The 26582-nt window shown below is 36.6% G+C and overlaps 1 protein-coding gene across 1 annotated transcript; it reads right to left on the bottom strand.

The window, feature by feature from the left end:
* Nucleotides 1–410: 410 nt before the first annotated feature.
* Nucleotides 411–19741, bottom strand: LOC103720052 (putative plant SNARE 13). The gene is made up of 10 exons (XM_008809577.6): nucleotides 19272–19741; nucleotides 7832–7924; nucleotides 7517–7610; nucleotides 7399–7436; nucleotides 4559–4656; nucleotides 2392–2471; nucleotides 2257–2313; nucleotides 1521–1613; nucleotides 1351–1425; nucleotides 411–848 (listed from the first exon to the last, which is right to left on the bottom strand). Exons 1-10 carry the CDS (start codon nucleotides 19346–19348, stop codon nucleotides 738–740), a joined length of 816 nt encoding a protein of 271 aa, XP_008807799.1. The 5' UTR covers nucleotides 19349–19741; the 3' UTR covers nucleotides 411–737.
* Nucleotides 19742–26582: the final 6841 nt, after the last annotated feature.

The following is a 26582-nucleotide window of genomic DNA, read 5'->3' as shown; positions in this document are numbered from 1 at the left end:
AACTTCAAAATATGCTTTCTTTTTGTACTTAAATACTCTATTTTGTGAACGATAGTTTATTTTGTCGAGAGCTATGGAAAGGGAAATCGCAATTTGTTGAGCATATCATATTTATAAAGTTTAAGAGGCCTAAAATGCTAGGTATTACTATTTCGAAACAAAAATATCAAAAAAGTTTTTATGATGTAATATGATAACTAATCTTATCAAAGCTTAATATGGTTATTTAGTTTTACTTCCCAGCCTAATATATTGGTAGGGGAAAAAGGCAAAGGTAAAACAGAAATCTCCAATTTTAGAAGGCAGGCTTATAATCTTTCATAAACATAAGTACGTTCACCTATAAAGTCGTCCATATCTGATTAAGAGGGATGCATATACCGGAAAACAAAAGAAAAGAATGAAACTAATTGAAACCAAAGATTCTGATAATCATGATAAGTACAACATATCAAAAGATTTCACACATTATCTCTTAACAGACTCCTTGTAATGATTGTCTTCAGCTTATTTACAGAACAAACGGGACAAATACACATGCTGTAAACAAAGTACATAGCATTCTAAACATCTCAACCTAAGGATCAATCTGATAGCCGTTAAGACTGAACTCAAAATGAACAAACGCGTGACATGATATACAGGGGCAAAGAATAATAACACAGAATAGCACATCAAATATGTTTCTTTCAAGGTTCAAATGCACATGAGCAAACCAGCCACCTCTGAAGTGCACTCTACTGGAAACTTTTGAAAGCTTCGACTGCCAACAATCTCCTCGCTGTTGGTGGAGCTGGTGGTGCCAACCCAGGTATATCTCTGATGTCCTTGTTATGTGGGTTGACAATCTAAAATTTTGAAAAATAGCGTTAGGCTCAAAAGAACAGTTTGCAAGCATGCATGTACACGCATGAGGCAGACAAACATATGCGAGATGAATAAACTGGAAATTGAAGTATCCGCAAGCACTACTTCTTGAAAATTATGACATAATGATGACATGCTATATACATGATGTTTTGCTAGATCCACATGATTAAGCAGAGAAGACATGTAGAAAGATAGAGCAAGTTGTTCCTTCTATAGATCTCAATGATCTGATGATATCATTCATAAGAAAACTGAAACGCATATAAAAGGATCACAATCTAATGGAAGCCAATTAAGTCATTTCTATTCTAGTGATGGTCACGTTATAAATGAAATAGAAGATCAAGAAAAGATACTGATGTTATGTTCAAATTAAAATTTAAATTTTGAATCATATGAAGGAAGCTCCAGTCTCCTAGTAAGTGAGAAAAAAAAACAAACATTCAGGCTTGGAGAAAGAAACCACAAGAGGGAAATTACCTTCACAATGATGATTGCAATTACACCACAAACAATGAAAAATAGAAGAGCCATGATGCACTTGTCAGTAGCCACCTGGAATGATGAAGTACAATGGTTAAAACTGGCCTAGTCACAGTTATAATGAAAAGAAATAAAGGAACATCAAGCATAAAGATCACGAGGACAACCTGCCTACCAATCTCTTTCACCAGCTGAGAAGCCTTCTTAATAGAAAACTGAATTGTATCCAACTCATTAACAATTCGACCCATCTGTTCAGTCTGCAAAATTACAAATTAAATACTTTAGGAAAAAGAAAAAACAACAGAGACTGCAACACTTGAGACAAGGGATATCCTTAGCACGACTACTCTACATTCCAGCTGGCATTTTATACTATAAGAAGTTAATGAGTCATGAACAGCGAAGTTCAGCTGGGCTAAATTTCATGTGGTCCAGTAGGCTCCACTCTTCTGGTATTCTCTAACCCAGGCTTGGCTTGACTAAGCTCATAAAAACAGGTGTCTACTTAAGTCCAACATTCTATGACCCCGATTTCCAAATAATAAAATAAAATTTTACATAAATTAAGCAGATAACACTTATAAGCACTTATTTTTAGTGAAATAAGTTAAAATGATGTTAAATTCATGATTTTTTAACTATATTAATTTTTTGAAGTCTTTACATATATAATAACTGAAAATGTCAAAGCAAATTGAGCTTAAACTAAAACTAACCAACCAAGCCTGTCTCAGCCTCTTAGGCCCAATTTATCAGTTGTTCTCACTCCAAGAGTCAAAAATTTGAGCTCAAACTCTGCTCTAAAATGCTAAGCTAGAAGGCAAGCAAACCTAGGGCAACTATTGACCTCAACCACTTTCCAATTTGGAAGGATAAATAGAAATACTAACATTTACTTACTTGGCCTTTAAGACTTGTAGCAGTTTGAGCTCCTACTTCAATGGTTTGCTCAACAACCTGCAAGTCAACTTTATCATGAGAACCATCAGAAAGATGAATGGCAGGAGGGTTTTTTCACAAGATATCACATTATACCATTTTTGAACGTTCAATTGCTTGATCAGTCTCATCCATCTTCTTCATTCCAGCATCTACAAGCTCTTGATTAGACATTGCTGCAGGACAACAGAATATTAACAAGCTCAGTGAAAATGACTTCAAGTTAAATCAGTCATGAGCAAGTCAAGAAGCTTAAAATCAAATCAGCAACAATAAATGATTAAGGAACCTGCTAGTATTGCACTATAAATCATAAGCTGTACAGAGAATTGGTCCAATTTTCTTTCCATAATAGAGGAAGCTCTGAGCCCATTTTTATTTTTCATTTTCTTTCAGCTAACAACAGAATGGTGCAAACTAAGTAATTTTCATGGCACTAGATCTAAGGACCAGGATGTACAGATACGACGGTTGCATAGCCAAGCAGCTACAGGTAATAGTTGCACAAAATCCCATATATCCAAACGTCGAGACCTGAGGGCTATATAGTCTATCTTCGTGCACGTGCATGTGCATGAGCCTGGTATTAATTAGTCTACCTTGGAATTTCTTAAAAAGAGGAAAATCTATATTATTGACAAAAAAAGGTTCAGGTATTATCACATGAGAACACAAAAAAAAATAGTTGCCCTTGTGCACATCACATTACCATCAATGTTAGTGCCATCCTTCGGCCCTATCTCGGCTATTCGGCTGCAGTTAGCAATCAACTAGGATTAATGCATGGAGATGTCAGAAATGCATGTTGGGCAGAGCAAAATGGAAACAAATATCCACTTAACCATAGGGTTGCCTATGGCAATTACCGAAACCATTTAATGGCTAAATAGGCCCTTAGATTGGTGACTTAAAAGGAACCAATTAGAGACTAGTAAGAGATTTAAGACAAGACAATCCTTTCAGAGATGTCCAGCCAAACAATTTAAGTTCTCACCAGATAGACATGGATAGAGGTTGCTTGAGTTTTTTTTGCTTCTTTTTTTTATGTGTTTGTGCGTGTTTTTGAGAGAGAGAGAGAGAGAGATGGTGAGAGTAACACCTCCAAAGTTTGAATATGAACCACTCTCCACTGGCCACCACAAGCACTGATGAGAGAGTTGCCAACTGATGAGGCTGCTTAAGTCGTCATTTCTGACAACCATCCTTATGCCTATATGCACCATTCTTCCATTTCATGCAATGAAAATGCGGTGATATTGTGCATATTGACCAAAAATGAAGTATACAGTATTTCTATTTGTTTTGTTCCTCAACTTCAGAAGATACTTTCCAATGACTCCTTTATCCTCACTACTTTATAGAACACTTCCTTTTTCCTTAGTCCCTTTATACTTTAAATTCCACTTATATTTTGTTAGTCTTTTTCCTATCGCCCAGTCTTGGCTTCCATTTCATCCTTGACTTCTACCTCATGGCTCGTTTCAAGAAGTTTAGGCAAACCCACACCTTTAACTATAACCATCCATGAAGTCAATAAGCTGAAGGATCAAGATATGTGATTTATCTATTGGAGAGAACTTCGAATAAAAATGGTCAATTATAATTGTCGTCCATTATCAATGACAAAAATTATAGAGAACAAGCCTATCATACAAAAATGGGCCTGGCATAAAAATCATGGCTCATGACAAGGCCAGCTCTTCTGAAATAAGTTCCTGCAAGTCCTTACTACCTCTATCCAAGTCTTCTTTAATCTCCTCTCCACTTTAGACCCTTCAAATCATAATTAAGACTATCTCCTCCCAGATTATCTTTGTCCAAGGTCTTAAAAGTCAGTGCCAGTGGGTGTGTCAATCACCCACTGGCATGAGTGATGATATGTGCCTAAATTTAAAACAAAAGAATTCAAAAAAATATTTCTTAACAAAACATTTAAAAAAGGTTAATAGGTGCCATCATAGCACTGGCTCAGCATGGTGCATGCTGGCCAATACAGACTGGCACAGCAGGCACGTAAATCCTTGTCTCCACCTATACATAGCATCTGATTGAACAGCCGCAGGAGGTCCCCCAACTCCTATTGATGCAACTCCAGTACCTCTCACATACTGAGCTTCAGTTGGATTTGAGCCAACTTTCAACTTACCAAACACCACTTAAAAGAATTGCAAGATATAGATAGATCATACTATAAATGAACAGTAGGTTATGAAGAGGATATACCCCTTAAAACATGCTAAATGAGGTAAAGATCAAGTATAACCTGATGCCATTTGAACATTGTCCTCAGCTACGGGATCGCTACCTCCAGCACCCATATCAAAGAGTTCAACTCTTTTGTTACCAAGGCTATTTTGGTACCTGCAGAATATCAAATTGCAAGGAATATCTCCTACTCAACAAAGGACCAAGAAGAAATCACATTGCAACTCATATCCTGGATATAAGATAGAAGAACCAATAATGGCAGACAAATGCAAATGTTCCAGATGAGTGCATAATGAAAGGCTAGAAATCTGGGTCAGTAGCTACACTTTGATTATTGGAGATAAAGACTACAAAAGGATGTAAGAAATATCTATTCAGAATATTTCAATATCAGAGGTAAACAAACATGCAGAAATGTTAATGTTTGGTTTGATACAACATTATTTCCATTTTGAAATCAGGAACAGCTAAGCAAACAAAAGGAGAAAAGAAATAGATGAAACAGATCACAGTTATGAGTTAACTTCCAGAGATATAATAAACTTTGGGGACTAATATCTACAACAAGGCAACCAAAGCTTAACTAAATATAGAATAATTATGCATAAAAATGTATGCAAACTGTTCTCAAAAAAAATGTATGCAACCATATCATAGACAGAACTAGATGAATCTATAAATTCAATTTAATCTCATTGACGATAAGGAACATTTAGCACCTCCCAAAATTATCTAAGTTATAGGTTAGCTCAGTACACGTTTAGAAGTTAACAGGTATTCTAGAGGTAGAATTACCAAATAATATTCCCAACATTCCCTTATTGCAGCAAACAACATTGCAAATCTGCTCTGCTTTTACCAGCTCACAATGTAAAATATGCTCAAAAAAACAAGTGTGCAACATAAATTCCAAAATTTATTACCTACTGCAGTTTGTCCGTACTTTTTTTTTGAAAAAAAAAAATTAAAACTTAAAAGATCCTAGAACAGTTTTTTGAAAAACCATATATTCAGTTTGTCTATGAGGGCGGACCTTCGCACAATGGTAAGGTTGCTCCATTATGACTTGGGTACCATGGGCTTGAAACATGGAAATAGCCTCCCCGTATGGGGGTAAGGCTGTGTAGATTTGGCCCACCCTAGACCTCATAGTAGTGGGAGCCTCATGCGATATGTCTTTTTTATATATATTCAACTTATCCATGAAAGAGAATGAAGTTTCTATTCTGTATATGCCAGTACAATGCTACATGTACACAAAATAACGGTGTACAAACTATAGGACTTCATATACAATCCACAAATCATATAGGTGTCATTTCATATTCTTTCATGAGGTTTTTTGGATAGAATATCAATCTCATTAGAAATCACCAGCAATCTTTTGATGAAATACTGATAAAATGTTAATTCATTGTGTTACTGAATTTGACATTGGATCAATGCAGTAAGTCGAACATGTTTTACCAAATTACAGTTGACTATTTTAATATTATAATTGCATTATGTTTTCGGGGTATTAAAGATGCACAATAGTGATGCAAACTATCTCGACATAGGCAACTTCTACAATATAAAGGAAAAAGGAAGGTTCCATACACCAATTATTGAGAAAGAGTTTTCTTTTATTCTCTAACCAAGAGATAAGGAAAGAATGATGTGGCTTCAGAGGGGCCAACAACTTGATTGAACAATTAATTCAGCAACCATTTGCTTTTGAAAAAAATACATTTTTCCGGACTACAACAGTCATCTTGCCAAAGCAAGATCTAAGTTTTGTAGTTAAATTTGGATTTAAGTTGGCCCTATATAACCTATCAAGTAAATACGTTATTAAGGTTATTTCAATCATTTTAAGAATCTTCAGTAAATAAAAGAACAAGTTAATGGATCACATAAAATTTGCTTTCTTTGTTGTATGTCATAAAGATTTATACAGGAGTTTGCTTGTCACAAGTTTAGCTGAACCGGTACCAGAGAGATTCATCCTAGTTCAATAGACCAATTTCAAGCCTTTCGAGATATTGAGAGAGGGCGGGGGGGAGGGGGCAAAATCGGTTCGTAGCAGTTCAAGCTATATTTCGGAAAAAAGCACCGAACCGTGTTGGTTTCGCACTGGTTCGATTCAGGGGCGGTTTAGAGTGGTTCAAGCTATTTTTTGAAGAAAAAAAAAGCACTGAACCATGCCGGTTCCATACGGGTGAACCAGGCAGTTCAGCAGACCATGGTTTATCGACTTAAAATTTTCTTAGGTACCCTTCTCTGCGACCACGGAAAAAGTTTTATGAGACTTTCACTTAAACAATCACTGGAGAAGATTGTTTACCAAATGCTAAGTCAAGCCTTCTTCTGTTTATGTCACTCATATAATATACTCGAGAAAAATAAACACAAAATTACAGGGACTGGCTTAGAGTGAATCACCTAAAATCAATAGGGGCATCTTGTATTATGATAGAATGCCAAGCATGGATGCCCCTCCACATTAAAGAATCAAACAATGCATATCTTCTTGATAAGGCAGTACGCCAGTATCTATCTTGACTAAAAGAACAGATTTTTTTTTAAAGATTAACACCAACACTATTGACACATACGCATATCAATAGAAAATCTCAAAATTTTTTCTTAGGATAAGCATGCAGTAGACAGGCAGATTGTAGTTACATTCATAGGGTTGGGCCCATAGCTCAATAGTTATATATGTTCATAATGATAGATAACTAACAACACTGATCTCAAATAGAGCAAGCACAAAATGGCTAACATTCTTGTAGAAAACCATAAGTTGCACTAAAGGTTTTATTATTAACCCTGAAGATGCACTTCTATATCAAAATTATATTAATGAGAGAAATATGTCTCTTCAACAGTTAATAATCATTTCAAACTTACGTTTTTCTCAAGGCAACATACGAGTTCAACTCTTTGATCTGCAATGACAATGTAAATTAATCACATTACGCAGAAAGATGAGAACAAAGATGCAAAAACATGAACAGAAATCACCAACCATGGATTGCTTCTTTTCATTAAGCTGCTTATTGACTTCAGGAGGATTTCGATTTTCTTCATCTTTAATTGCACGATCAAACTCTTTAATCAACCTGTAAAAAACAAGAAGCAAAATAGTTAAAAACACATGTTTCAAAGGCATCATTTATTACAAAAAAATTATATTTGGTCACTTATAAAACAACTGATGAGTTGATATGATGTATATGAAGTGCAAGCTACATATATGTACTTGTTGCTCACTGAAAATTAGAATAGCTTAAATAAATTCTTTTACATAGAACAAACTGAACAAAAGTTTGATTCGACATACCGTTTACATTCCCTCATTTTTCCTGTCAGCTCCTCCAATTGCTTAGACTGTCTATTAGCATCCTTAATCTTATCCAGTTTCTGGAATCCATTTCTGCAGAGAATCAAGGAAAAGGCAAGCCTCAATAAAATTGAAAACTTTACTAGGAGCTTCCCATGTGCAGTTTTGCATTTAATACTTCGAGTTTTGAAGAAGGCATACAATAATCATGATGGAACATCATTTTCCTTAAACACACAAAGAACTCTTGGAAAGCAAGTTTTGTGACATAAAGAAGAATCAAAAACAAGTCACATGGACCTATGATTTATTTATTCTTAAATGCGCAAAACAGAACATAATATAGCTACATTGTTAAAACCAATATACAACTGGAATCACAAAACCAGCTCATAGTTATTGTACATGTGAATAAGCAACACATAGAGAGCATGAGAAATTTATGAATGCATGACTCCACTTACGACAAATATGCTTTGTAAGACAAATTAAAAATACATAAATAAGTGCTCCATGTCATAACATTAAGTTCATTTGCCCAAATACCATTTTTTTTACCGTTACAAATGACTATATGTGCTCCACAAAGAAATTTGGTGTCCTGCACAAGCTCCCTCACCCTCCACCCTCCCCCCTTCCCAAAAGAAGGGAAGGGGAGGGCAAAAGAGAGAGAGATCAAAGCCTCATGTCAACATTTATTTAGCACAGCAAACAAGATAAACATCACTTTGTTTCTCCCAAATGCCACAAATAGACAATCAAGTTCACTACTATTATGATAGATATTTTGTAGGGGAAGAAAAGAAACACAATTGCTAATTTTGTCTTTTATCTCACCTTTGACAACAATAAACTTTTAGAGGTTATCCCGCTGATGTATATTTATATGTATATGTATATGCATAAACAAGCATACTCAAGATCAAATGGAGTACAAAAGGTGCAAAATTTTGATGATCAAGTCACTATTTCATTGTGTTCAAGATACATGGAATACATGAAGGAGTTGTGATGCCAAAATTGCTCAAACTTGTACATCCACCTTATGAGCATTTATGGAGGCTGCACATACCTAAAGGTGACAGTTTAGACATTTGATACAAGAATCCTTTCCCCGTAGCATCAAAGGATTTTATAACCAGTTTATACGTTCACAAGATTCACATCAAACACTACTATATGCAAGTTCATAGTCTTACGATACTACAAAATATAGCAGAGAACATGTAGGAGGAGACAAAAAATTGATAAAATCAGGATGAACAAAGGGAATAAATGAGAGAACCATAGTATCTACCACAATATTCAATAATTTAGAAGTCACCAAAATTCTGCCTACAACCTTCTCTGCACATAAGAGAGATTGCTGGAAATCAAAACCTTAAAAGACTTAATCTGCACAATCTGCACACAACATCTAATTAAATAATTTTATTATAATTTAAAATTATAACTCAACATTCCTAAGAAAAAAATACATAAATATCAGAATATTTCATCCATAAATAAACCTGAAATTCTAATAAAGTTTTTTTTGTATCTAAATCGCTGGAATTTGGCCCCTAAACTTCACCTAAGTAACAAAGACATGATCATATTCTTGTGTTCCGTCATGTCATGAAATATCAATCCGACTAGTACAAGTTGGATGATGACGGTCTGGCCCAAGGTTTGCCAAACTAAGCTGAACCGCCCGATTCGGCCCATACCAAAACAACTTGGTGGGAGACCGGGTAGGTTCACCTACTTTTTTCAAAACTGGCTCCAAACCAGTTCCGCCCAAAGTTTGCCGAACCAGGCCGAACTGCCCCATTCGGTCCGTACCGAGCCCACCTAGTGGGGGACCAGATCGGTTCACCTATTTTTTTCAAAACCGAAACTGTCCCGAACGGCCGCACGGACTCGGTCCAAACCGGCCAGTTCCATGCGAAACGAGCGTGAACCATCTGATTCGCACCGAGTCGGACCACTTCCGAACTGGCCCCCCTCCCCTATTTTTTTTACGCCAAAAAATATCTTAAAATTTGTAAAATAAGGAGAGATCATGCCAAAATTTTTGATTTTGGCTTGATTTTATGATATGCTGTAAATCTATGGATGATCTACACAATCACATAAAAATTTTTAAATTTTAGATTATATATAATTTTTAAAAATTAAAAATATATTTTTGGATTAAAAAATAAAAAAAATAAAATAAAATTTAGAAAAATTTGTAAAATCATAAGCGCATTTACGGACATGTAAGCTACTCTCCAACTAAATTTGGTGTCCATTTAGTCAAATTTTGATGCCATCATGCACAGTGGCCTAGGCCTAAATTTTTTTAAAAAAATAAATAGCTTTTGATGCATGTCCATGGGCTTAGAAAAATATATGTAACATCCATGATAGGGTTCTACATGAATTTGAGCTCAAATTAATTTTTTAAAATATTTTTAAAAATATTTTTAATTTAAAAAATAATTAAAAATATATAATTAATACCAAAAATTATGAAAAATTAGTAGTACGTAATACATATTTCATAAGTATTTTTTGAAGTAGAAAACATAATTTTCTAAATTTATGGTATTTAAAAATGTTTTTAATTTAAAAATATTAAAAATATATAAACAAATAAATAAATATGAAAATTAGTGCTATGTATTAGATAAATCAGATGTATTTTTTGAAGTAAAAAATATTATCTTAATTATAACAAACTTTTGCTATTTTTAAATAATTGATAAACTGATATACTTGATAAATCTGCAGGAATAGAACTATCAAGAAAAAAGGAACGAAAGCGCGATATTGGTTGGAATCATAAAAAAATGCTTTTGGATCAGCACTATTGGAAGTGCAACTGGTGCACACAAAGTTTAAAGGAGGAGGGGTAACCAAATTGAAGTAGTACAAAGTTAGTGGTTATCTAGCCATATCTGTGCCGAAAATGACCACAACAGTTGATGAAAAAAATACTTCACTAATTTCAAAAAAGCAAAAAAAAGGATTGCAAGAAGAAAGTGGAGGTGGACTGCCAAGCTGCAGAACCACCTTCCTATCACTCTAGAGAGTCAGAGAAAGCGTCCGCTTCAGATGACAAGGAGGCATAGATCTAGGCCGTCATTCAGTCAAACCTGGATGATCAGTGGCAGCAGGATGAGGTGATCAAGCATAGGGCTCGATTTGGGCCCTCATACTACGAGTCGGGCTCCGGTTCTGCGAGCAACAAAACAGATCTAGAGTTCAGAAGGACCTTAATTAAGAAGGCCATCAGCAAAGGCGGTAGCCGTATTACATCTATTATAGAGGCTTTAGGTAGCAGAAAGAAGTCCTCTAGAGAAATTCCACTAGGAGCCACCATCCATAATTTATATCTACATACCTTTTCCAGTAAGAATTCGAAGTAGCAGAGGATTGACATAATGCTAAAGAAGAATAAGAAGAAAGATATGTACCGAGGTATTAATCGTAGCTCCACTTCAGCCATATTCCAACAAATGTGACAGACAATACGTACTATAGATTTGTCATTTCCTCCATACAGATTGTCGATCCCAGTGTAGATCCTCCAGGATCGAAGGACATCTACGGTAAGCTTCTTAATCAAGGTTCGCGGTACCGATGGTACCGACGTACCAGTCGGCTCCGGTAACGGTACAGTACCGGTGTCGAACCGAGCCGAACCGATACCGTACCGATGGGGCACATTCGGCCTGGTTTCGACCCCATAGTCGTTTTTTTTTTTGGAGTTCTTTCACTTTTGGATATTTTTTTGATGTTTTTATGTTTAGGTTTAAGGTTAAAAGTAGATGATGCATCTTATTACTTCCAAATGATTCAAATAATGAGATGAAAAACATAAAATATTTTCAAATTAAGATACAATCAATTACATACATTTAAAGCACTCTCGAATATCTAAAATCGGGTTGAGTGGCACTTTGAAAAATGCCCCAGTGTGGCACTTTTGAAAGTGCCAGCCTCTGGCCAGCATTGTGGCATTTTCAAAGTGCCACAGCGCTGGCACTATTTTTCAGAAGCGAACCGGCTCGGTTCGCACCGGTTCGAGCTCATACCGGTGCGAACCGAGCGGTTCGCACCGGTTCACACATGTACCGGTGCGAACCGAGCCGGTTCGCACCGGTACGAGGCTCAAACCAAACGGTTCCGATCCATATTGGGTCGGAACCGTTTTATATCCCTGTAACGGACCGGTGCGGCTCGGTACCGGTCCGGTACGGGCTGAACCGACCGGTACAGGTCGGTTCAGCAGACCTTGTTCTTAACAATAATAAAAAGCTAGAAAAGTGAATTGCCTCATACAAGAGCAAGTGGCCAATATATGGACTGACGATGATGTGTGATGGACCAATCCTAACAAGCGGAGCATTATCAACTTGACATACTGTGATACGAAGACTTTTTTCCATAAGTCGATTGATGCTTCCAATCATGTGCACGATGCCAAGTAAATCCTCAAATTGATGGAGATGATTGATCAAGTAAGAAAAATATCGTGCGGGTCATCACTGATAATGGGCCACAATATAAGGCTACCAGAGAGATCTTGATGGAGCGACGTCCACATATTTTCTGGACCCATGTGCTACACATTGTATTGACCTCATGTTGATAGACATTGCGAAGATTCATAGAGTGCAACAGACAGTAGAGACAGCCCGAACCATCACCAGAAATATTTATAATCATGCATGGTCCTATCACTGATAAAAAGATATGCAGGGAGAAAAAACTTGAGACCAGGAGTGACACGGTTTGCTACCAACTACATTGCACTTGATAACCTTCTCGAGAGAAAACCAGCTTTATGTCAGATGTTTGTCAAACCCGAATAGCAAGAAAGTAGATTTGTAATGGCGAGGCAGACATTCTGGCAGCGGGCCAAAAAAATAGTAAAGGCAATCCAACAATTGTACGAAGTGTTTGGGCTATGGACAGTGAAAGATAACCCCAGATGAGCTTCTTGTATCATATGATGGAGAGAGCAAAGATTCAGATCAATGAGGCAGATCCGACGTATGCCCAAGAGTACATCGACATCATTCAGCGACGGTGAGACTATCAGATAGATAGGGACTTGCATATAGCAAGCAAGAATATTGAAAATTAGACTGCTCCTATGCTTGTATAATTTTACTAAAACAATTACGAACTCTATCTGCAGCATACTACCTGAATCCGAGGTTTCAGTACACCGTACCTAAAATCGATATGGATGAACTTTTGGCCGCTCTGCGTAATGTGATTTACAAGATAGAGTCTGATCCAAAAATCACGACCCTATGTCTAAAAGAAGTAAGTTAACTTAAATTATATGTATAAATTAACTAGTATCTTCAATTATTAACATATTACAACACGGTTCTTTTTCACAGGCCAAAATATTTAGAGAAGGCGCTGATAGCTTTGGAGTCTTAACAGCTGTCATAAGTAAGAAAAGTATGAATCCAGAAATACTACACAATAATACTATTACCTGGTGTTAGATGATTACTAATATGATACTATCTTATAAGTAATTTTTTTCAATGTTTTTGCAGCTGAATTGTGGATAATTTTAGTTTCTCCGCAAGAAATCTTAAGCGGTTAACTATCCGGATCCTCTTCCGGACGGTCTCCTCAAGTGGTTGTGAGCGCAATTGGTCCATCCTCGCCCTCATCCACAGCAAGCAAAGGAACCGTCTGACACAGAAGTGCCTCAACGACCTTGTATATGTTCACTACAATTTGAGGTTAAGGCTGAAGTGCATTCACGAAGAAATGGAGTTAAAGTGCACAAATCCGATCCATAATATTTTCGTTAACGATGAGGATGATCCTATAATTGGATGGCTTGTGGACCAGTAGCAAGAGTTGAAGCATGTGAGCGAGGATCACCTCTACGACCAACTAGTTTCGTAGCCAGTGACACAAGAATCAATACATGGTAATGAGCAGATCACAACATTCCATGCATCCTTCCAACTAGTCATCCATAGCCATAGGGGTCCCTAAGGAGTCGGTCATCACATGACTCTTGTCCGAGATATCCTCTCAAAGATATGATCGAGAGATACTTAGACGAGGCCACCACGTTATCCGGTTGACTTGGTCACAAGGGCGACATCCATCCTCCCAACATAACCAAATAATAAGAAGCACGAAGAGTAAGCAGGCAACTGCGCAACGCGCCAAAAAAGAAAAAACAACTGCAGCCTCTATGAAGAGTGTGGAGGAGCCAGTTCACTTACATTTAAAGACCAGAAGCAGCAGCAATGATAGTTCTGGTGGTCATTAATCTGCTGACCAAGAAGAAAGTAAAGGACATGAGACCACCATTTATTGAGTGGCCTTCGATTTACCAGTGAGTTCCAGTTTATGCATGCTACAAGGGATAGGGACCACGGTGCATGATCCGGTAGAGCTCGCGATAATACAATTGCATATAGAAGACGGGCTACTCGAGGTTATTTAGGAAGACACGATGCAGCTACAGATGACCTTGCGCATGGAGTAGGGTCCATAGATATATCAAATTCCAAATCATATACTGGATCCTATTATCCGCAGCTAGAGGTAGCCTATGATCCATACAAATATGGATATAGATATAGTGTTTCTAAGGCACCATCTTTCGATGACTACTACCCTACGCAGCCTGGAGCATCTTACGGATCGAATTTTGCTGCCAGCATATTCGGATAGCCCCCTCCACAGTCGTATTATCAGCTGAACACCTCTCAGAATCAAAGCTTCAACGAGAGATCCAAAAGTGCTTATAACCAAAATGTGTTACTTATGGGATGAATATACAAGACTAACGCCTCTTGATTAGAAGGGTGGGCTGATGTGCCTCCTGACTATACTAATGATTCGAATATCTACGAGAGGCATCGCCACTCGATGAGATTTTAGATATTGGTATGTATATTGTACTTTAAATATATATAATTGATTGTATTATTTTATAATTTTCACCTCACTAGTTGACTTTAGGATATTTTATATTGCTTCTTATAGCATGCAACATCTCACTAATTATTTTATATTTTGTATCACTTTAAAACAACAAGATGCATCATTTAGGTTATACCGGGATCATAAAAACATCAAAAAACATCAAATTATACTTAAAATTATTAACAAAGTTGAAAAAAATTGATTACCAATTAATCAAACTTGAAAAACTTAAAAAAAAATTGAAACATGCCAGTTCGTAACCGGAACACCCAAGCATATCGTGTGTCGATGTAGTATTGAACTGATATCGTAGTTCGGTGCTATACCGACCTGCCCGCTGATCAGTATGGATCCCGGTACCGGTTCGGCGAACTTTTGTCTAGCCTCTTGATCAAATAGCCCTTAAGTCAATCCTACACCAAACTCCACCATTTTGGAGACACTCATTATCAAGTTCTTTCGCCATTTCGTTTTTTGGGTTTGCTCATTATCAGCCCGGCATGACTTAAATATCTCTTCAATCCAGTAAGACTTGGTCTCAGAATTCCTTTTCATGGATCGACTTGCTGCCACTATTGAGATGTAGAGAATCGGCCTATTTTCTTTGGAACTTGATGCAGTCATAATATGTCAGGTAACACTTTGTTAGCTAAGTAACTTGCTGGTATAGTTCAGATCAACAGAAGTACACAAAGAACAAGTCTGAAAAAACTACAAAAAGTATCATACGGTACTGAAAATTCCTCTCAAATATCAATCTATGACTCACACACAAAGACCCAATCTCCTTCCAAAGCAGAAGAAAGAAGCTAACTTGCTAATGGAGCTAGAATCTATGACTTGATCAGAATAACCTCTCAAGCTCATTTGGCAATAATTGGTTATATATTCAAAACAAGCATGGAAAATACCGATTTGATTGCATCAATAGACAGCACCAAAGTCATACTTCAACCAATATACCTTGATTTGTTATTATAAATTTACCTCTTTTTTCTTCTGGGTGCAGTTACACTGTAGCTAATGTTCCCAATAAGCAATGTTTATCCAAAATGAAGGAAACTTACAATGCACCAAGTCTTAAAATTGTTTACTAATGGCAAAGAGACCAAAAAAGTTTGTAGATAGTTAGTCACCCCTAACCTAAAACCAAGCAAACTTGAAAAACTTATATGGTTTCTGGAGTTGCTTCGTCTTCAAACTTGTCTCTCACCTTCATCTCAATATGGTTTTCGGAAAAAATTGTCATCAATAGTGACACCGAGGGGAAAAAAATGTCGTCACATGTTTTGTGAGAGATACTTTATACATAAAAGGACTAAAAAGATGAGAAGTTAATGTTGAGCCTCAGTGGAAGCCAATCTAATATAGGACAGCAAGGGGTTAGTGCTGCCTACATGCAATAGTGGACCTTGAGGCAAAGGATTAGGGTTATAAAGGACTTTACAGCCCAATGCCCATGTTCTGAGATAAGGATAGTCAATAACAAAACTTGAAATTTAGGGTAATGGATGTTTAAAAGAATGTCTATCTAGGATATCCTATGTGGGAAGATGAACCAAATCACAATCTAGAGCTCTCTTAGAAAATCAAATATAAACCACGACCAAGTTAATGCATACAAAAATTGGTAGACAGCAATAAGATCTACTCAAAACCCAAAAGAAGCAGGGATAAACGGTAGATTTATGAAATAAAGAAGAAGAAAGAAGAAGAAGAAGATTGAGAGAGAGAAGAGAGGAATATGTAACGCAAAAAAAGGAGAGCAGGAAAAGAGGGGAAGAGAGAGGGAGGAAACAAGGGCCAAACCTGGCCTTAGATCTTCCATTCCATTCACAATAAAAAACCAGCATACAAGTCTTTTGCTCGATCCGCTTTATAGAGACTCTTAAACTTGACCCACAAGTTAATGAATTTTACTCCTTTTTGGACTCTTTATAAAGAAAGAAACAATTCCCTCAAAAAATTTTCAAAACAAAGTAGTTACTGACTCCTAATATACTACAGGTATTGTAGATCACTATGCACACTACAATGACATGAAAAGTAAAAATCCCCTTAACATACTACATTGACTGCTTTGGGGCCTCTTCAAAACATAAAGATTTTATGATACCACATTGATTGGCTGTTATTGAACTTTAAAACAACCTAATGATTTCAAGCTAAAGCCTAAAATCAAAGAACTTTAAACTGGTTTTTGAATGTGATACCAATCAGTCCTACATCATTCTCTTCCACTTCGTGGATCTCACCCAAAGATCTTTTAAGATAAGCTTGATCCTCCAATAAGGCATGGTTCATCTGTTTGATGACGATCTTCGAGGAATCCAGCAAAGTAGTAAGAAAACAATCTTCATATGGCTTGATCTTGATCATTGGCCTTATATTAGTGAATTGATCTTGCCATATATGCTCCTTGCATGGATCTTCATTATTTTGATCTTTAGACTCTAAGAAATCCAAATGCATTGACACTAACTGATTCTCAATTAACAAATCTTTGATGATGGTATTGTTGCATGATAGATCCTCAACCATTGACTCTTCACATGATAAAGCATCAATTCCAGGCTTTTCACGCATCAGTTCTTTTGCTTCTTTAAGATTCCTGATCTGTAGAATCTCAGGGAGCTTTTCCATGCCTAAAGCCACTATAATCACTTGCAACATAGTCTACAGTGACATGAGATCGTTGTTAATGCATATCAGCTTCTTGTCCATCGGGCAAAAGATCTTCTCATATTTGACATGCTCACTAAGCCCACCAATTCTGAAACTCTAGTCTTCATTCATGATTATGATAAAAGGTAATTGCATCCCAATCATTTCTAGATATTCCTGTTTTTGCTCTATAAGTATTTCCTACAATTGTCATACTCCTCCATTGCATATTTTCACAATATCAATATGCCCCCTTTTCTCAATATGCTTATTTGATGTGTCATTTTGTCACATTCCTTTTATAAACTCTCTTGATACAAACTATTTTACACACAACATATATATTTTAAAAGCCATGTCATGAGAATGTTCTTCCTCCTACAAACTATTTTACACACAACATATACATCTTAAAGCCATAACAAATCAGCATGCAATGGTCAACCATCGTTGGTGTGCAAAATTATCTTTTTTATCCTTGCTACCTAAATGCTATTCGACTAGACTCATATAGATTCAGAATTCAATTGATATGTTTGACTTCAATCTTCACAAGTAATAGCAAAAGTCTCAAGTAATGGTTGTAATTTGTGATCATGATGCTTTTCCTAAATTTATCAAGCATTTTATTAGCATTTAGGAACTATGAAAAAAATATTATTCTCTAAGATAACCACGTTTGTTCCCTTAGCTTTCATATAAAGACTTGTCTCCCATCTAGTTCTACAGCTTGTCATACTATACATCTCCAGGAAATGCCATTACTTCGACTAGCTAATTGGCTGCTCCTATCTTCTATCACCTCCATGTTTTGATCTCGTAAATTTTGTGCTCCAAGATTTATCATCCTTTGACAACTTTTTAAAACTAATAACCTCCTTTCAACAAACACATTGTTTCTCAATGGTACCCTCTATCCTTATTCTTCACCACTCTAAAGTAATTCAAACTTTACCTCACAACATTTCTATTGGCTTGTATACATTTCCAGGCATTTATTGATCTCAAATTGTTAAAATCATAAAAAACAATCTTTTTCTTTTGTGGGTTAAATCACCACAGGTTAAATTTCTAGCTTGTTTTTCATTTGTTTAAAGCGAGAATTTTTCATCATTACCCATTACAGCTCTGCACTCCATCATGAGTCTTTTGTTGCATGACATTCTCAGCCTAGTCATTTTGTTGTCTATTGGGCATGGTGTTGCTTTAAGTTTCATTTTCATTTGATTTACCCATGAACTTTGTCATTCTCTTTATGAATCACATCAACTCATTCATAATTTTCTTCTTGCTTCCCCTTTGCTCCCTTTGTCTTATCACATATATCCAATAACTATGGACCCATTTTTCACAATCAAGACAAACTCCTTCGAACAAAATTTTTTCTTGCAGCTAACAGTTTTTTTTTTTGTGAAATCATTCTATATAAAACAAACTCTCTCTCTCTCTCTAAGCTCATTACACATTCAATTAAAAACTTTTTAAACATAATATCAGCAAGGAAGCATAATTTCAACAAGGGAAACTTGTTTAACACCATCATAAATACTTTTATTAAGAAAGAATATTGAATCGCCAGCCTATCGGTTTGCCTAACCCATAAATTTTCAAGAAATATTAAGAAAATCTCTTTTTCCTCCTGTTATATATCATTCAACCAATAATTATCATTAAATTAGAAAACAAAAATACTCGCATTTTCCGCTAGGAACATAGATAAGCACGCATCTAAGACTCCACAAATCGTCAGAAATCACCCCACGTATCTAAAACCCGATGATAATGATATTTTCATAAAACGGAATTAAGGATTGAAGAACGATCTTACTGAAGGGCTCGGAAGATGTCGGTGATCTCGCCAGAAATCTGCTCCAGCTCCGCGCTCATTGGCAGATCGCTCGCCATCCCTCCCAAAAATCAGATCCCCGCGCCGCAGAAACTTCCCCCAATTCCGAATCCTCAAACCATCATCCCACCAGGGAAGAAGTAGAAGAAGAAGAAGAGCAGAAATCCTTCGCCTCTCGCCGATCAACGTCGACACCAAGAGGGCGCCAACTCCGCGAAGGAGGAGAGGGAGGAGGATAAGGCTCCGAGACCGCGAATCCCTAACCCTAATCCCTCTCGCCGAGATTACGGAGGGCCGGGCGGATGTTAATCGAAGTGGGGTTCGAGGGAACGGCTCCGATATTTAGGGCTCCTTCTCGAGGAGGAAAGGGGAGGAAGAAAGCCGTGGGTGGTGGAATCATGGAAAATTAATTTTTTAAAAAAATATTTTTAAGGGGCCAGTCTGCTTGCGGTACATGTCACGCGTTGTAACAGCTGTTTTACGGTTTCGCATAATATAAAATTTGGATTTTTCGATCGGATGGATGGTAAGGTGTGGAGATTCGGATGGAAATCGCGATTACGGTGAAAGGGTGATATTTTTAATCTTTGGAACCGCGTCTTACTTTATTTTCCCCGGACCATTACGGACCCGATTGAACCGATTCACAATCCGTAAATCAGAGTCGAATTTCCCGTTTTGCCACCAAATAAACCAGATTTCGCTGCGGGTTTTAGCGCCGTGGGAAAGGATTGGGAGCGACACGACAGAAAGGGACAGATGACAGGGTGCGAGTGAGGTGGAACGGGCTGTCGTGTGGGGTCACGAGCCAACGACCATGTGAGCTGTGGGGCCCACCCATAGACGTGAAAAAAAGAAACCCGCCACCCGTCTTTCCTCGCTGCGAAGCGAATGCTCCGGGGTCGGGATCTGGGTTTGGGTCTTAGTGTGCGATTGAAATCGCATTAGGTTTCCAATGTTTTACAGATCATGAAGGTCAAAGTATATATACTACTCTTTTTCTTTTTTTTTTAAGGTTTAGGCCTCCCCACTAGAGAATGTTCGATGCAAGTAGACAAATTTTACTCATACCCTTTCCGATCCGTAGGAAACCCACGTGTAAATATGTCACACCAGCACCACCTAAGCATCCGACAGACCAGATAGCGACTCCACCTTAGCCACTCCGGTGGAATCAAAGCACCGTTCCCATCGTGCTACCACGTCGGTGGTACATAGTACTCGTTTCGTTTGCATAAAGAGAACGAGAGAAAATATGGCCAACGAAAAAAAGGCTTATATTTGAATAAAAATTTTAAATAAAAATAGATCTCGTATGAAACCCGTTTCTCATAGGATTCTTAAGATAATTTTTTTTCTGCCTTTAATTTTAGTAACTTGTATCTTCTTTTCCATGCAGACAATTTATTAAAAATATAAAAAATCTTCTACATATTTATTTAAAAAAATAGATACTCAACCAAATATAATTTATTTTATAAAATGTGTTTCTAATACCACTTCTTCGTGATCAATCAGATATGCCAAAATTAGTTTTCTATATATATTATATCCAGCCATCGGCTATCCACAAAATATATTCCAAAAGTAAAATTCTTTCTACAAACAAAACTAGTCCATAGAATATATGAGATATAAATGACTTTTTCTTTTACTAAAATAAGTTGGAATATTCTATACAAAATAAACGGAGTCAAATGGGAAGAAAAATCATATGTGGCGCGCACCATAGAAAAAAAAAATAGAGTGGGCTTATTTTTTTTTGCCACATTTCCCCTAGCAATGGTATTAAAAAAAAAAAAGCTTGAAGGTCAAAAAATTCGTCTACTAATGGAGTCGTTATTCGTCTAAAAAAAATCAAAAAAAAAAGTGTGTAGCATCTTATTTCTTCCTCATCAAACTTCTTCATTTGTTCTCTTCCTTATCAAGTCATCTCTCACATCCATGAAGTCTTCCTTCTCCTTTTTGAGTCGGTAGCCGCACAGTGTGCTCTAAGGTCGGTGGGAATCAAAGAGAAGTAGGGTCGGGGGGATCAAGGTGAGTAAAAATTGGTCGCCGCCAAGACCAATCTGCAAGAGTCTACTTGTTAGAAAGTTTCTGATAGGGGACCCTATAATAGTTAAGACAGAATACTTAGAGCAATAGTATGGAAGAAAAAAAATTTGTACAGAAATCTCTAAAATGAGCTTACTTGAGGATCTCCGAGCTACCCCTTTTATATGGGGTTGAATATGAGTTTGTTACCTAATTTGGCGTGATATGTCTTAACTATATAGTAATGGTCAGCTACACATTAACAATATGGTAACTAAGGCTGCAAATGGGTAGGGTTGACCCGCAACCCAACCCAACACGGCCTGGTTAGACCCGATTCGACCGATTTAAATAATCCATGGGGATGGGTCGAATTCTAAAATTGGACCCATTCTATTTTTTGAGTTAGATCTGGGTTTACTAAATTCTGACCCGACCTGACCCATTTGATTTTTAGGACAATTTTGGGTTTTCTACCCTATGACCCGACCTAACCGACCCAAATCCGATACACGTTAGGGCCCACAGGAATGCTTAAGGGTTTCCAACTCTCTATTTATCTAATATCTTCTTGTGTTTGAGGATGATAGGAATGGAAGAGACTATTTTTGTAAACTATCAAATGACATGAATTTTACATTAAGACATAGGATGGTTATATTAAATGGGAACATTGTTCTCCTAAGAAGGAAGTTCAGACTAGTGAAGGCAAAATAAAGTATAACTTTGCCATGCGGAAGAAGCTAGATTCATGATGAGTACTTTGCAGCTGTTAAACTTTACCATGTATTATTATCATAACTATATTTCTCATTTTAGCCCATGTATACTTTTCTAGTAGTATGTTTAGAAAAAATAGTAGTAGATGTATTCTAACAAATTCAGAAGATATCGTTGCTGAGTAAAAAGGATTAGCATAGATGCAATTCTTTTCTACTTAAATTCTATTGTTGGAAACATTATATTCTAAAATCTATATATTAATTTATTAAAAAATATATTAAATGGCTATATTGTATGTATCAAAAAAAGTTATATTTTAAAAGCCTACCAATAATAGTTGGGGTAAAGTCTATGTTCAAGATGGAAATAGACTCCCTCTCCTTCTCAAACTCCGACGAGGTGAGTGGGGGACCTCGTCCGCTATCTGACCCCAACCATTGTTTCCTATGAGGCCGCGCCCCAGCCTATCTTGTTGTTCTTCTTCTCCCCTCTTTTTCTTTGGATTCTCTCTGTCGTGCTCTGTTTCTGTGCTCACTGCTGCCGCAGCCGATTCTCACGGGAGATGAGGTAATGGAGCAGCTTTTTCTCCCTCCAACTCTCTCTCTTCCCCCTCCTGATTTTGTAGTGCGCCACTGGCTTGGATTTCATCGAAAATGATGGCCTATAGACTCCTCTATTCCACAATCGCTCCATGACTTCTGCTCCCTTTTCCTTGCTAGTCGATCTCCACCTCATGACCTCTGTGACCAAGCATATAGTCCCATTGTTGGTGAGTGAATCGAGGCTCAAACTAACACTAGAAATCCCCTTCAATCCTCTATTTGCCTAAGCCCTATTTTCCATAATTTCATTGGGTTCCGGCATCACCTGCCACCGTCGCCACCTCTTTGATCATGGTTGTTTGGTTGCAAACTACCAGTGCCACCATTAGTCACCACTAAATCTTCTTCTTCCTTCTCCTCTTCCCTAAGAGAGGCCCGAACTAGACTCTCCACTTTATGCCTCCCTCTCATTTTCTCTCTGCTCCTTCTCCTCTCCCCCCCTGTGGTATCCCAAGTTCTGTTGTTTTGCCCAATTTTGACATATTTTCGGTTCTCTCGAGTTTCTTATCATGTATTTAAGTTTAAAATAGTTGAATATAGATTAACTGGGCTTTGAATAGGTTTGATTGATTTGCTTGGTTGAATTTTAAGGTTTCAAGGTGAAAGAAGATAAGGAACACTCATGCTCCTTACCAGTTTTTGAACAAGTCTTTTTCAATGATTAAAACTTTGTAAAAGCCATGGATGATGTTTGATATTGATGATTCTATATTTTTTCTCAATGAAGCATTAAGCATATGATATTATGAAATTATGTTTTGTCATAAAAAGAACGGTTCCATGATTATTTTATTGTTAATGATTTATTTATGAATTATGAGGTCTATAATATCTTTTAGTTTCTTCAACCTATTGGTCTATATATATTTTAAAAAAATATATTTTTTAAAATAATATGATTTAAAAAATATATATTTTAAAAAATGTAACTATTTTAAAGGCTCTCAGATAGCTATATATAGCTCTTATAAGTGGTGGTGGGTCAACACTTGGAGCTAGTTCCATACTGCCTCGGCTGGAGCTAGTTCCATACTGCCTCGGCAATGGGTATAAAGTTGTTATATGGCTCCCCCAAGGGTATTGGAACATGAATTCAAAATTTTGATTTGTGATAAAAAATGACCTTAGCATTATATATGAAAGCAATGTTTTATACTATGACCTGGCTAGATGACAAAACTTTTATGACTTGTTTTGAACTTGTAACCATATTTATCAACTTTACATGGTTTATGCTTCTAAGAAAATATAACTAATTTTCTGACTTGGATATTATATTGTTGCTATGAGATATTCTATTTTTAATAAAGATTATTCTTTAAATGATTTATTGAGTTTTGTAAAATCTATGCTTAATTCAATAAGATAGTGTGAGATTTGCTTACAAAACTATGTAGCTCACTCTTCTCTATATCTTTTCAAATGAGAAAGGAAACTAGGAGCAGAAAGTGATTTAGGCTTCGAAGTTCATACTAGCAAGCTTAGAAGCTTTTGCACTTATAGTTTGTTAATTAATTATAATATTACGGACTTGTAGTTGATGATCTATGGATTTTGAAATTCTAGGATTTTGAACATTTGTATTTTGAGGATTTAGAAGCTCTATACTAGCAACTTGATTCCTTATTTAATTGTTAGAAGATATTGGTGTAACAACCCAGGACCTCACCCAAAATGGCTAGCCGTAAGTTATTATTTGGGTTCCTTGATCCTGTATAAGTACCCAAGATCTACCCAGCGAATAACCGATGCGGGACTAAACACACGCCCGCACGGGTCCTCACATACTCTCTCCGTTCAAGTTCTGACGTCCTCGTCAGGCTAAGGGTTCAAATCCATTCAAATCTAATCACAAACACCACGATCGCTCGTGATCAGCCCCAATGGATCCGTGCTGCAGTGTCCTCTAGTCCACATAGATTATGGGCCGGGTCCGCTCTGATACCATTTATAACAACCCAGGACCTCACACAAAATGGCTAGCCGGAAGTTATTATTTGGGTTCCTTGATCTTGTATAAGTACCCAAGATCTACCCAGCGAATAACCGATGTGGGACTAAACACACGCCCGCACGGATCCTCACAATTGGAAACCTTTTATACTTTTTGTGGTTTGACTTTTTATACAGATTGCTATCGTTGGCTTCGTGTTGTTGTCGACAGTGCCCTCCTGTAGCATAGATGTGTCATGTTTTGGAGTTGGAGCATGGCACTATGATCATAAAAAAAAAACATTTTATGAAATATTTGTTGATTAATGGGCTCGGCAAAATAAGGTTTACAGGGTTAAGTCTGGGGATGAGAGAGAGGGAGGGGGATGGGGCTAGCAGCATGGCCAAGAGTGAGGAAGAGTAAGGAGAGCTTGGTGTCAGGAGGAGAGGCGACCGGTGAGGCTTGAGAGGTCGGTGCAGTTGGGTGGGCCACAGGGCCAAGAGCAAGGTAGAGCGAAGGAAGAGATGCTACGAGAAGAGGGCTAAAAACCCAGTTTTTTAAAAAAAAAGTGAACGCAAAAATTTTTCACTTCCATTTTTCAGCAATAACAAAAGTTGTTTAAAAAATTTAGAAGTAAGGTAACCAAACATATTTTCTGCATCATATTTCATATTTTTATTTTTTAAAAAAATAAAAAAAGCAAATAGGGTCTTAAACTTTTAAAATATAATAAGTGCACTAATTAAAAGAGCAAATAATTAAATGATAACAACAATATTGAATAAATAGTGCATTAAACAATTATATTAAATGAAAGCAATTATTCTAAAGCAGGATGGCAATTAAGTGCCAAAATATACACTTTAATGTGTAGGTTTTAAAATTTTGAATAGAGTAACTAAAACTCAATGAAGTGCATTTAAGTGTTTTTCAACAAAGTATTAAATACTTTAAATACACTAATATTATTCTAGTCTAGATTACAAAAATAAAGAAAATAATTTTTAATACCAACAAAAAATTAGACTTTTGCATGATTTTCTAAGTAGTTGTTATAATTGGTTTTCAGTTCAAAAAAATATTTTAGAGATTTCTGCATTGTTTAAATTTGACATAATAATTTCTTCCTAAATTTTAGAGCAGCAAATTTAGAATTTTTTTTTTCTGAAAGTTTGAACTAGTTTTATGCACAGCTTTCAGAGCAGCAGGTTTTGGTGGATTTTGTTTCTAAAAGTGATATGTAAAAGATTCAAAGGATCTCTAACTAGGAGGGAATTATTGAATCAGTTGTTTAATAGCATAAATCAGTTGACAAAATTAAATAATAACAATATTCGGATGATAAATTTTATAATTAGAAAATATATTAGAACCTTAAGCATGCAAATATTAAGATATGCATAGAGATTCATTCTTAGATTGTTGGAAACTATTTTGAAAAAAAATATAGTAAAATTACAAATAAAAAAATATTCAAAGCATGTCAAATGATTTTATGAAAATTGTAAGGCTTCCAATATGTTGGAGAAATTAATCTAGTGTGCATGTTTATGCCGCAAATGGTATGCAAGCCATGCACATGGCTAAGACGAGTGAATGTATGTATGTGTGGCCGCCAAGCCAACAACTATAAAGCCAAATTAGGTTAGGAACTCCTATATTTCAATAAATGCAAGTCTACTTAATTTAACCCTTTTTTTTATGTGCCTGTAACCTGGCTTCATTACAAAGCCCTAAAATAAATACAATGAGAAGCATCCATCACAATCAAGCCTTGGAGTTGTTGGGGTAGCTCTAATATAGACTCCTATATCACATTGCCAGTATGCTTCGCCATGTAGGTTGCCACCCAATCAACCATGTTGCTGCCCTCCCTATAAGTATGTTTGACCAGACAATATATGTAGCTAGCAATGAGTCTCTGAATGTCAAACAGTAACAGGAGGTGGACATTAGGGTGTTCTATCCTTGTGCTAAGCCAAGATATCACTGTCCTAGAGT

Source organism: Phoenix dactylifera, chromosome 17, assembly GCF_051530095.1.
Source record: "Phoenix dactylifera cultivar Ajwa chromosome 17, Ajwa_hap1_PhDact_Kaust_v1.1, whole genome shotgun sequence".
Taxonomy (NCBI): Eukaryota; Viridiplantae; Streptophyta; class Magnoliopsida; order Arecales; family Arecaceae; genus Phoenix; species Phoenix dactylifera.
Note: the sequence above shows the minus strand (reverse complement) of the source record. Positions and strands in the feature narration are given on the sequence as shown.

Coding starts and splice junctions, on each gene's coding strand:
- LOC103720052 (XM_008809577.6), bottom strand. CDS start 19,348: ATGGCGAGCGATCTGCCAATGAGCGCGGAGCTGGAGCAGATTTCTGGC. Junction 7,437..7,516: donor ATGAAAAGAAGCAATCCATG/GTTGGTGATTTC, acceptor TTGTCATTGCAG/ATCAAAGAGTTGAACTCGTA. Junction 1,426..1,520: donor TGAAAGAGATTGGTAGGCAG/GTTGTCCTCGTG, acceptor TCATCATTCCAG/GTGGCTACTGACAAGTGCAT.